The sequence below is a fragment of the Odontesthes bonariensis genome, chromosome 3, assembly GCF_027942865.1.
Source record: "Odontesthes bonariensis isolate fOdoBon6 chromosome 3, fOdoBon6.hap1, whole genome shotgun sequence".
NCBI classification, from domain to species: domain Eukaryota; kingdom Metazoa; phylum Chordata; class Actinopteri; order Atheriniformes; family Atherinopsidae; genus Odontesthes; species Odontesthes bonariensis.
The window spans coordinates 16065871-16078371 of record NC_134508.1 but is presented as its reverse complement, the minus strand read 5'-3'; the positions used below and the strand labels follow the sequence as shown (position 1 = coordinate 16078371).

The 12501-nt window shown below is 41.0% G+C and overlaps 1 protein-coding gene across 4 annotated transcripts in view; it reads right to left on the bottom strand.

Annotated features, from left to right (window-relative positions):
* Nucleotides 1-12501, bottom strand: part of cita (citron rho-interacting serine/threonine kinase a) — a 37389-nt gene that overhangs the window by 12935 nt on the left and 11953 nt on the right. For 3 of the 4 annotated variants that reach the window (XM_075460508.1, XM_075460505.1, XM_075460506.1), the window contains 21 exons: nt 11501-11606; nt 10467-10610; nt 10187-10306; nt 8708-8878; nt 7832-7885; nt 7668-7721; nt 7237-7377; nt 6950-7075; nt 6482-6577; nt 6113-6229; nt 5564-5673; nt 5155-5329; nt 4242-4439; nt 3975-4028; nt 3113-3310; nt 2623-2816; nt 2405-2540; nt 1740-1844; nt 1502-1642; nt 1178-1285; nt 860-1052 (listed from right to left, as the gene is read on the bottom strand). In XM_075460508.1, the coding sequence (XP_075316623.1) occupies nt 860-1052; nt 1178-1285; nt 1502-1642; nt 1740-1844; nt 2405-2540; nt 2623-2816; nt 3113-3310; nt 3975-4028; nt 4242-4439; nt 5155-5329; nt 5564-5673; nt 6113-6229; nt 6482-6577; nt 6950-7075; nt 7237-7377; nt 7668-7721; nt 7832-7885; nt 8708-8878; nt 10187-10306; nt 10467-10610; nt 11501-11606 (2741 nt within the window). Of the gene's footprint in view, nt 1-859; nt 1053-1177; nt 1286-1501; nt 1643-1739; nt 1845-2404; nt 2541-2622; nt 2817-3112; nt 3311-3974; nt 4029-4241; nt 4440-5154; nt 5330-5563; nt 5674-6112; nt 6230-6481; nt 6578-6949; nt 7079-7236; nt 7378-7667; nt 7722-7831; nt 7886-8707; nt 8879-10186; nt 10307-10466; nt 10611-11500; nt 11607-12501 lie in introns of all 4 variants that reach the window. The other variant, XM_075460507.1, reaches the window with a different exon arrangement.

Genomic DNA, 12501 nt, shown 5'->3' with positions numbered 1-12501 from the left:
CCTGGATAGGTCTAACTGATATGTTGCAACATAATTGAAGTAATTAATAGTTTACTAATCCCAAAAAGGTAAAGTACAAGATCTCTGATTTAATCCAAACAACAATCTAAACATCTCTTTCCATAGACAGAGGTTTCACGTTTTCTGAGAATTTCTTTAAGAGGACCAATATCGAGAGTTGACAAAAATCTTAAATGCTAAATGGAGTGTTTCACAACTCAGCTTGCCAAAAGATGTTTATAAAACCCATCAGAGATCCTGCTATATTTGGTCCAGTAAAAGTGCTAGTTCTGTCACTAAATCCGGTTTCAATACTGCGATAAACAAAATCAATGTCATATTATCAATCCTTAGAATCTGATACAATATTATAACAGACTATAATATATTTATAACCTTGTAAAGAGTATTTAACTAATATTTCTTAAGAATATTTGTACATTGAATTTGGAATACAAAAAATATATGTATCAAAATACAAAACGATAAATAAAACACTCATTAGCCTTGTTTAACATGTTAACATCACATGCTTCACTGCAGCTCAATGTGTATGTGTGAGTGCAGGAATGAGCTGTATGTCTGTGTGACTTTTTTCAAGGGTGGGGTTCAGATGACATGAGAGAAGCAACACAGCCAGAAATGACCGAACAAAACTATAGCTGAGACATATTGTGCGGTTTCTTTGGCTTAGACGCTGCACTCAATTCTTACAGTGCTGCCGATTCAAGCTACTTATAACATGTATAATGTAAACAACAGCAAACACGCACAAACCGCAATGGACAAGTCTGAGGTCAGCAAAAAGATCAAGGCCAGGCCAGTAATCTTAAAGTTGCTGAAAGAGTTCTGACCCTACCTTCTTCTCTGAGGGATCGCAGCTCTATCCTCATCTTCTGCAGAGCTTCTTCCAGCTCTGCGCATCGTGAACGCTCCTTTTCCAAAGCCAGCTTCATGTCGCTGTACTGCATGGGAACAGTAGGCTGGGCCTGTGGAGCCAGTGCCCCATTAGTTGTGGTGCCTACATCTTCCCGCCTCCGCCCAAATATACCCTGTACAGAGGGGAAACGGTTCATAAACGTTTTCTTTTCGTTTAAAGACGTACGTTTGACTCCTTGAAGCTGGTTATAAATTTAATAGGGTTTGTACAGAGTCATTGTTAAATATTTTCCCAGACCTTCTTCTTTTTAGTGGGTTGGTCCATTTTGGCCTGAAGGAAGTCAATAAGTTTGGTCTGCTGGGAGATGGTGCCTTCCATCTTCACCTTCTCGTGGGAGTATACAGCCTGTAGGAAGGGAAATCAGATGCTCAGAGAAGGAAATGCCTTTGAACTTAACTTTAAAAAGAAGTACCCTTGGGAACACATAAATCAGGGTTTATCACCATAGTCTCGCAGAGAAAACTTGTTACTTGCCGCCAGTATCAGTCACACTATTCTAGCATACGAACAGAGAGTGTCCTCCTGTATTTAGTCTTACTACAAAGGTGTTGCACCGAGCACCTGTATATTCTCCAGCTGGTACTCCAGATCTGTCCTTTCAGTTTTGAGCATGTCAGTTTGGTCCAGGGCATCCTGAAGGCCTTGGGTCAAACGGAAAATGTGGCTCTTCTGCAAGTCCATCTGCTGCTGGAGCTTTCCTTGCTGTCGGAACCAGCAAACAAATATTTAAAAAAAGGGAGATCTGATGTCCAGGTGGCCACCTTTTAAATGTGTAGCACTGGTTGATTGCACTTTCTACCTCTTCCATCAGCCTCTGCTTCAGTTCTCTCTCCGTCTCCAGTTTCTGTTGTAAGCTGCGGGCGTTCATCTCCAGCATGGCATGCTTCTTCTCCAGATCATTGAGCTGTCAAAACACATGTGCAGAAGTCAGTTTGCGACACCGGCCAGCTACAAACACATTTCAAGTAAACAAAAGGTACAGACGAACAGGGAGCTAAACGTACTTAAGCAAACGCAGGCAAATAGACGAGTCATAACAAATTCAGCAAACACTTTCATGAATTTTAAAACACAAAATGACGCAAATTGTTGCAACACTTCCTAACAGATGACGGCAGTTCGAAATCTCAAGAAATGAAAAGTGCTGCAGCAGTTTTTACTGCGACGATACTACTTTCATTACTAATGTTTTGAAATCAGTGAAATCAGAGCTAAAAACGGTGAAAATGTTGGAAGAAATGTTTTCGATTTACATGTGACGATTCATTCCTTGGTCTTGTATTTTCAACACACGAAATCTGAGTTTTTAAAAATGTCTTTGCATTTCTACATTCACGCATTTTCTGAAGCTGAAGAGTGTTGAGCTCATCCAACCATCACATAAAACACATCAGGACAAAGTGAGACGCTAATTGTAAAGAACTGAAGAAAGGATGAAAGTTAAATCAAAGGTTATGGACTCACTGTGTCAGAAAGACTTTCAGCCTTCAGTCTTTGCTCCTTCAAAGCTTGCTGTAGGGCTACTATCTCAGCCTTATGTTCTTTGACTGCCAGTTCCACTGCCTGGCGAGACTCGCTGCTGCGCTGCTCTGCACGCAGCCTTTGAAAAGCACAATATCAAGTTTCATAATGATGTACCACAAGTGTTTATAAACTTCAAAATATAAATACTTGGGTGGTACCTGTTCTGCTTTTCATTGTCTAGCAGTCTCTGCAGGTCCCTGGTGCGTCTCTCGGCTTGGTTTTTTTCATCCTCCAGAGCTCCCCTCCATGCCTCCCACTGCCTTTCCTTCTCCAGCAGCTCGTCGTTTAGAGACTCCAGCTCCACCACCTGCTCCTCCAACATGCTACATGTTGTCTTCAGTGTCTCAATGTTCTGAGAGCATAAATGAAAGGACAGATTGAAGGGAACATCTTTCACAGCTTTTGGCTGTACCACGTGGCTGTTGTCCCTGCATTTTCACTGACGGCACACAGTCTAAGAGCTATGAGACTAAAATGTCACGCCATAAATTATGTGGCTTTGAATTCAGTGTTTAATTTAAATGTCACCGTTTTACGTGGGAAATTATACCGAACAACATCCGAGCAGTTAAACAAAATACACATATTTGCTCCTTATTGACTGACCTGAGGGAAGCAGCTGATGTACTTTAATCGCATGTATATTACCTGTTTCTGGTTGTTGAGGTGCATTTCACGGTCAGCCACCTCCCTCCTGAGACGGTCCACTTCCTGGCTGAGCTGCAGCTGATCCTCCCTCTCATCCGATGCTTCGTCGAGCTGTTTCGACAAGTAGAAGTTTTGGCGGTTCAACTCAGCGTTCTCCTGACTCAGCTGCGTAAGCTGCTCCTCCAGGTCAGTGATCACCTGAGGCAAAACAAACGGGCAGAGGTGTTAGCCAGCCTTGCACGTGGAAGCGGAAGGTGGCGAGTATGGGTTGTGGTGGCGGGAAATAACGGTTGTATTTGTTTAAGTCATAGTACATCTGTGCAGAGCTCATACGTGCACAGTGATGGTAGATTTAGTTCCTGTCTAACGAGCATCGATCGTATCTTTGTCTTGTAGGAGCTGAGAACCTGCAGTATCACTAAAGCAGTCATTTAAGGATTCTTAGATGTTTTAGCCCCAACTTGAGAGCTTTTGTTGAACATTTCTATATTAACAATATCAATCTTTACAGTAACAAATTGAATCAAATCTTAAAAGAAAGTCTATATTGTTATTAGCCTTATGAAACAGAAAATGCTTTTTGGCATCAGACACACCAGGTTAATAAATAGTTTGCTACCTGTAAAATCTCACCGGTCACATCAATATTATCCTTCTGTATGAAAAAAATCTCTAATAAACGCCATTCACCAAGTAACGCAGTACTGTGTTTTGTTGCCAAAAGCCTTGGTTCAGTGGATTGCGTGGTCACGTCAGAACTTTTACACAGGAATAACCACACTGGATAATCTCTTACGAAACCTTCAAACAATTATTACTCCGGTTGCTGCAAGCAAAGACAAAAGCCTGTGGAAGCACTTACTGAGCAACTGTCTCGCAAAGCATCAAACTTGCGCTGAATGTCGTCTCTGTGGTTCTGTGGGAAACAAAAAGAGCAAATGAATGGCAGGAATTTAACCAAATGCCTGAATACCACATATAATGATGCACCACGGTGCATTGCTACAGCTTTAGTTGAGATAGACGGCGTTCAAAATCTGCAGACATAAAACTAAAGACACCGACTGTATGTCCACCTTCTCTATGAATGATAATGATGATGCATGCATTTTGCACAAGCTCATCTTACCCTCAGTGCGGTGATCTCTTCCTCAGCTTCAGCAGTGGTCTCTTCGAGCTCAGTCTTGGCTTGCTGCAGCTGACTCTCCAGGGCGAGACGCGCAGCCTGCAGGCTGCTGATCTGGGACTCTCGCTCCTGCAGGGATAAGGTCAACTCCGATACCTGCCTCTTGATCTCTAGTTTCTCTTCTTCATGTTCTAGGCCCATCTACAGAAAAGACAAAGTTAGGCTCAATACAGTCTTTACAGCAGTGCAACAGTAATGCCACATAACTAGGCCTCCCATCCCATTTTAATTCATCTAAGTTAATGTGAGTCAAACGGATATAAGAAAATGGAGGAAAGTAGATTATTTAGAGGACATTGGAAGACATAAGTCCCAGCAGACCACAACTAAATAAAAAAAATGATAAGGGACATTTAAGCTTTTCTATAACAGTGATTGAGTAGTTGATCATAACTGAAGGAACTGTACAGATTTGTGTGTGTGTGAGGGGACAGCGCAAGTGTGTTTGTAAGTGAGGGCACAGAGAGGCCAGTGATTAGTGCCAACCTCATGTCTTAAGTGGGTAAGAGTGTGAAGAAGAAGAAGAGATATGACAACTGGATGTCCACCAGCAACGTCTACAGACAACATTCTCAGGAGGAAGTGGACGCTGTAGCTCTCAGTTATGTCAAAACTGTTTATTTTTATATAGTTATGGCTTTGGAGTGGAAACAAAATGAGATAAAAAAAGATATGGAATACATTTCACACTTTATTAAACATGTACTCTGTACCTAATTATATGTTGCTCTAAAAAGGTATCTGGGCATTTTTGCTGATCAACAGCCTTAATCCCTTATGTGGATGGTAATGATTTAAGGCTACAATCTGTACTGGTTAAAGTGAATTACTTAATCTTGAGCTCCTGTTGCCTTACCTCCCGCAGCCTGCTCTCCAGCTCAAGCAGACGGGTTCTCTTAGTTTGCTCCTGCTGACTCATCTTCTCAAGGTGCTCCTCTAGTTTGGCATTTTGGGCCTCCAGCTTGCCTGCCTGAGACTCCAAATAAAACTTTTGCTGCCTAAGTTCTGAGATCATCTCCTCTTGTGCTTTCCTGACAATAGAAATAAACAGATTGTTACTGGAGTCCCAAAGCACATATATATATATTTATACACATATATACATCTATATATATATAGATATAAAACAGCAAGATGACAAAAGAAAGACAGAGCAGCTATGACGCACAAAGATGTAGGTGCACATTAATGAAGCAGCTGGAGACAAAATGTGCATGGGAGCTCTCAAGAAAGCATAGTGTGGGCAGAGGGTTTAGTTAACTCACATATTCTTTTGGGTGTAGATGCTGCTGTTCGCGGCCAGCTTGTTAGCCTCCGACAGCTCAGAGATGCGCTGCTCCAGGTTCTTCATCTTAGAATCCATAGCATTAATGGTCTGTAGGAAGAAAGGGCAAAATAACATCAACTCAAAATATGCTCCTTGTTCATTTAAAATCCAATCCAAGGGAAAATATATATTTCCGCAGCACAATTTGCATGTGCAACAGAATGTTTTACTTTACCGAAATCCTATTGGCATCCATTAAGGTGTCGCCTGAAATGTCTACTGTCAAAGTCAGATGAGCCTTCTAAAAGCTTCTTAACTGCCTGAGTTCTACCAAGTCAACCAGATTAGAACCTAAGCCCTGGCTTTATTGACCAACATGGAGCATGCTGCAATTTATTCTCTCTCCTGTCATTTCACATTGAACTACCATGTGAAATGAAGTTGTGAAAAAGCAAATCAAATATCTTAAGCTTTGTGTCAACATTAGCAATCAAAAGCAAAGGCCTGGCTGGATATCACTTTTAAGCTGTTTGTCATGTTGTCTTACTGCTTTCTGTTCGCTGATGAGTTTACAGTTCTCCCTCGATTCCTCCACGTGCTGCGCCCTTTTCGCCTCGAGGCTCTCCTTGTCAGCCAGGTCTACCTTCATCTGGGCCTCCAGAACCTTGGTCAGTCAGAGCCAGTGAATATCAGTCATGTCAGTTTTAATTTGACGGATATGTGAAGGGTGCAGACAGTAATCTGACACATGATAAAGTAGTCCTTCGTGACATGATTGGAAATGTACAACCTGGTGTGGAAACTTTAATTAGTGTCAATTCTCATTGTAAAACAAAGGATAGCTGTACAAAGACACTGATTTAAAATGTCACAACTGATAATGAGTGACTACATGAAAAATAGGAAGCTGGCCCACCTTAATCTTATCTTCATAAAGCCTCTCCTTTTGGACAAGTTGAGTTTCCATCCTCTGAGCTGTTGACTGGGCATCCCTCAGGTTCTCCTCCAGTTCCTGCAGAAATTGCAAATATTATTGGATGCATTTGACCATGCACAGAAAATGACAGAACTCTTCTCACAACTCTACTCTGACAGCAAATACACAACAAACAAAAGAAATGAAGAAACTTGCATTAAAAAGCTGAAAATCCATGAGATGACTGTAGCAGTGCCTGCTCATGTTGACAAAAGTCAAATCACGCATTTATGTGTCAAAATCTATTATGCTCCTCTTTCCAAGAAGATGTGCACATATGTGTGCTCTCAGATAGTTGTGAGGGTGAACTGGGATCGGGTTGGATGAGTGGGAGGACTGGGCAGTGGGGTGAAGCTAGGGGGTGGAGTAGTGCAGAGTATTAGCAAGCCTTATCTGTAGCTCTCTCACCAGGATCTTTTCAGCCATCTGCTGAATCTGCTGGGATTTGGTCTGAATGTCATCTTTCAGCTTATTCTCCCGTCGCTCAACCATCTCCAGTCTCTTTACCTGGTTCTCCAGGGTCTTCCTGCCCTCCTGCTTACGCGACAAAAGAAATAACATAAGGCTAACTGCACGGAAAAGTGCAAGTGCGACTTGTGTTGGGGTGGCCCGTCCAGCACAAAGGGCGTTCAACGTACAAATGGGACAAAGTTGTTGTATAATGTTTGTTCAACTTCGTAGATTTAGTCTGGTACCTCTGTCTCTCTGAGGCGACGCTTCAGAGTATCACTAGAGTCAGTTTTGCCTCGCAGGCGCTCCAGATCTCTTTCCAGTCGTTCTTTGGCTTGCCGGACATTCTGCAGCAACTCAGTGGCTTCTGTGCTCGCTTTCACTGCCTGGGAGAAATCAGAAGGTCAAAGGCTGTTAATGGATTCTCAGAAAAACAACTTGATATGCTTGGGCTACTCCTAACAGTGGAGAACAGAAGAACAAAAAGCAACTCTAGTAAATAAACGTGCAGAAAACACAGCAGACCGTACAGCTGATAAGACTCTTGACACATACAGGATACCTACTTTCTATAAACAACACGAATAATTACAATGACATTATTGGAAGATTTCAAATTAAACAAGGAAAACTTTGAAAATGAAAATAACACGATGAGAGTCACAAATTTAACTACCTTAGACAGCTTGTCCTGGAGCTCTTGGATTTTCACCTGTTGCTCAGAGTTGGTCTGAAAAAAAAACAAAAAAACAAACACAGTGAGCTCTCTCATCAAACTTGATTGTAACTGTAGCTCAGCAGAGCTATCTGATGATGGAGAAACAGTCTGATCCCTCCTACCTTCTCCAGTTTGGAGAGAAGCTCCTCCACATCGGCTTTTCCCTGCTCTTTGGCCTAAAAAAAAACAAGAAAAAAAAAACATTTATGGAGTTTAATCTATTTTCTGCCCCTGAAATCACAGCCTTAAGTCAGTGAAAAGAGTCTTAAAATGATGGAGTTCTAATAAATAAAAACCTGTAGAATATATTCACTGAAAAACAAAACAAAAAAAAAAAGTGTGCTTTGGGGTGTCTTTGCTGCGATTTGACGAATACATCAGGCTCACGTCATCAATCATTATCTAACAACACATCTGTTGCTCCTCCTGAGGGACCCCCAAACGGCTTCAGATTAATGAAGGAAATGTGAATACTACACAAGTGGTGGGTCTGTGGGTATTCCCTGAGGGCTCCTTTTAGTCAGGTATGCCCAGATCACCTGTGACCACATCCGTTTAACTGAGATCTACACAACTATTAAAGCAAAAAACTCTTCAGACAAAATAGGCAGCTTAATATCCTGCGAATGCTTTTCTGACAGGAGCAGCCAATATGTAAAACAAATCAGTCGTCTCTGTGAGTTGACACTAGGAATTCAAGACAGATTGCACTTCTAGATTTTAGAGAGCTCAGCCTTTATGAGGTATTCCTTGTCGTAGTGCAGGATGATGAGCAGCTGTCACTTCCTTGAAATGTCATTTAGGCTTAAGGATCAGTTTATATGCTATTTTTTTGATTGTTTTAAATAGGCAGATGACAAATGAAACAAATTGCTTCACCAAGATTAGAAACGGTTGAGAAAAGCACAAACATTACTCAAGATAACAAGATAAAAGGGGAACCTGTTACTTTTTATACATTGCCATCACATTAACTTTTAATATAGCCGCGATTATACCTTCTGAATTCTCTGCTGGTATTCCACAGCTTTCCGTTTGAGCTCCTCACTCATCTGTCTGGAGTCTCTGAGCTCAGCTTCATAGAGGTCGCTGCGGCGCCTCGCAGCCGACAGGTCCTCCTCCAGCTGCCTGATGGTCACCTGCATCTCCTCCAGCTGCGCATGGTACTCCTGAGGCCATAAAGAGCACATCAATATTGAAAGAAGAAAAAACAAGAAACGCGGTAACAGCATATTTCATACATAAACACCTTGGAACTACTGGTAAAGGATGTTGGGTTAAAAAAGGGTTGAACATTTTAGCTGTGTAAACTCTGTTTTTCCTCTAAAAACATGATGTTTTTATCTCAAATAATGTAACTACCATAGAATATAGTTAGACTGTGCACATTTGCTTTTGAAGCAAACTGCATCACAACACTCCTGTGATCTGACTTTGAAACCTGTCTGAAGACATCGGGAGGGGGGGGGGGGTGTCTCTCTGCACAAACTGGAGACAAATCACTATCGTCTTCAGGTAAGGAAAACATTTGTAATCTTCAAAGTAAAAAGGCAAAGATGAGCTGAAACTAAAGTAAACGGTAAAGCTTTTCAAACCACGATTAAAGTTAAATGTTTATTTTGCCATAGTGTTAGGAACTGAGATAGTTCTGCAGACAGGAATTGCAGCCAGTGCTACACAGACAAAGACGTACTTCCCAGATCTGCTGACACCGTTTCATTGTGCAGTGATCTATAGAAACTGCAGTGCTCTTTGGCAATGACCATTTATCAGCAAACATGCCTAAATCAAAGATTACAACCCGAGCATTGCAATTTTAAAGTTGTAGCTGCCAGCTTTGCAATACAGGGCCCCGAAGTGAAAAAACAAGGCAGGCTTTAGACTGTCCGAATATTTGCACAACATGTTGTCCTCATGTTGGCATCTTTAAACAAGTCATTTCTCGAGCACCCAGGTTCTCATCCAATTACAACATCAAGGCAAAACAGTTAGTTCAGACCCATCTACAATGGCCAAGATCACATTCAAGTCCATATTTCCTAGTTCAAGTTTAATTAGTCATTTGAACCGCCAAAGTGTGTCAAACTATGGAAAATTACTGCGTGTCAGCCCCCAGAATGGAGGGTGGATGAATCTCTTAAATAATGATCTCTCCTTTTTGTACCTTGCAGGGATGCCATCTGTAGGGATGACCTTTATAAATGCAGCGGGCTCAGAGGGGAAGCCCTGTCCGTGTAATAGATACACACTGGGAGAGAATATGTTCTCACCGCTTCTATGGTTACTCCACTATCAGTGATCATAACTTTGAGACATAAGGGAGGAAAAGGAAATACCTCCAAATAAGACAGCAGCTTTATGGATTTTGAAGGCTTTTATTTTCTCTTTCAGCAAATATTTACTATATCTAAAATGTTTTTGTTATGAGCAAGCGGAGAGGAAAGATTTCTGGCAAAAAAAAAAAAAAATGGACATACTTGCTCCTTAATTTCTTGCAGTTTGTTGCTCTGTTCTCTTATGTCGTGCAGTAGCTGCATGGCCTTATCATCCTCTCTGGACACCTCGACACGCGCCTCCTCCAGGCTTCGCTTCAGGCTCTGAAAACACATATGCAAACAGACCCAAGGCCAATTTGACACTGACGTTTTAAACATTGAGAAGAGTGACACAAACGTACACTAATATCTGAAGTAACACTAACCTGTTTAACAGTTTTATTGCATTCAAACATTTCAGTATTCTAGTAGTATGACTCACACTGCACTCTGTAATGTAGGTGGCGAGGTCCTGCTCCAGGATGCTTCGCTGAGTCTCCGAGGCCTTCAGTTCTACATCCTTCTGGTGGAGCACTGACTCCAGGTCAGTCATTTTACGCTGGAACCTGGAGATTTCCTGCTCCATCTTAATACGTCAAACAAAACAAGTCTTAGCCGATGATTTCAAGTGGCGGATAACAATTCACAGAGGATTTTAGAAAATCAGTTGTTGGCAAATGTCTGTGTAAATATCTAAAACCAGCAGTGAAATCCCTGCATGGCAAGGCATTCTTGGCGGATTAAAGTGATACTGATTCAGATTATAACTTATCTCTCTGACCCATCGCCCAACCAAAAATTTCTCAAATCCCTAAAGCTGTAATGTTGAACAAACAGCAAGATTATCTTGGCTTATTACAGCATCGCAGTAAAGAACAGAAGCTTCCTTGATCTGTGTTAAGACAGCCTACCAGACTCAACACAACAAGCCTGGTAATAAAACGTGGACCGACTTTGCTCAAAATCCAAAATACATCAATTACATTTTTCAGTTTCCAATCAGCAAGAACTCAAAAATGTATCTCCAAGGGGCGGTCTGTGGCGTAGTGGGTACAGCAGGCGCCCCATGTAGAAGAAGCTATAGTCCTCGCTGCAGCTGGCCCCGTTTGAGTCCCGAATCGGACGGCCCTTTGCTGCGCGTTGTTCCCCCTCTCTCTGCCCCCTGCTTCCTGTCTCTCTACACCGTCCTATCTAATAAAGGCATAAAAAGCCCAAAAAAAAAAAAAAAAAAAAAGAATTTAAAAAAAAAAATTCATCTCCAAGAGTACGGTCTTGTTATCAAATTGCTTAAAAAAAAAATTTTTTTTTAAAATTTAAAAAAAAGAGTCGAGGGTTGCCAAAACTAAATGTAGACAGTCGATAAAACACATAAAGATTTACTCGAGTTTCTTTTTTTAATAGAAGTTCCCACGGACAAAGGTCTGCGATGAAATATAAAAACAGAAATGAAAATATATTTAGACTCTGCACCCTCACCTTATGACATTTGTCTTGAGTTTCTTGTAATTCTTTGCTTTTAAGGTGCAGCTTCTTTTCCATAGAGTTGGTCTTTGCAGGAGAGTTGAGGCCTGCAGACACCGACCTGGCCAACGACATAAAAGGAGGTTCTTCATTGTATTTAGGCAAAACACAAATTCTTTAGACTGTAATTACCTGTGTCAGTGTGGCAAATATGTGATATGAATGCTGGAAAGTGCATTGTAACAGCTAATTAGACATTTACTATTTTATAAGGTTTCTATGCTAATGTCAAAACCACATTTAAAAAATAAAAAAATAAATAAATAAATAAATAAAAATAAAAAAATAAAAATCAAGGAGATGAAGGAGTTATTTTCTTAAAAAAAAAAAAGAAAACAAACATATATAGTATAGTTGACCTAATAATCAAAGTGCATGCCAGGTAAAACACAGCCTCCATGTCTCGACTCTGGCTGGGAACCGTTGTAACATGGAACAACTCTTCACTTGTTTCTCGTTTGCCTCATTATCAGTGGCCAATTAGGGAAAATCTTTTATATTAACTTTTTGGGTGATAACATATTGTGATATTGAAATGTTACAATATCCTAAATCATTATATCTGACCAGACTCAAGATAACTGGCAGTGTAATATCACGACATGCGGACACATCAAATAACAGTAAATCTTTATATTACTACAGCCGTCAGAATTGGGAACACTTTTTGAAGAGATCAAAGCATCATAGTTTATTCAAAATTAGAGCGACAAACAGCCTTGCAGGCCTGGGAATATTTGTTGTATCCCTTACAAAATAATGCAACAGGAGGATTTGGGCTGTGCTGCCGTCTGGGGTTGTTGCTCACTGAGCTCTGCAGTGAGTCCAAAGCACACATTTTCCCTGTTTATGTAAGGTGTTGTCCTCTTTCATCGCCATTCTTTTGGGGTTATTTAGCGCACCACTTGGATTTTCAGCCTTTTTTTTTTTTTTTTTGTTGACCAGAGAGATGGTGA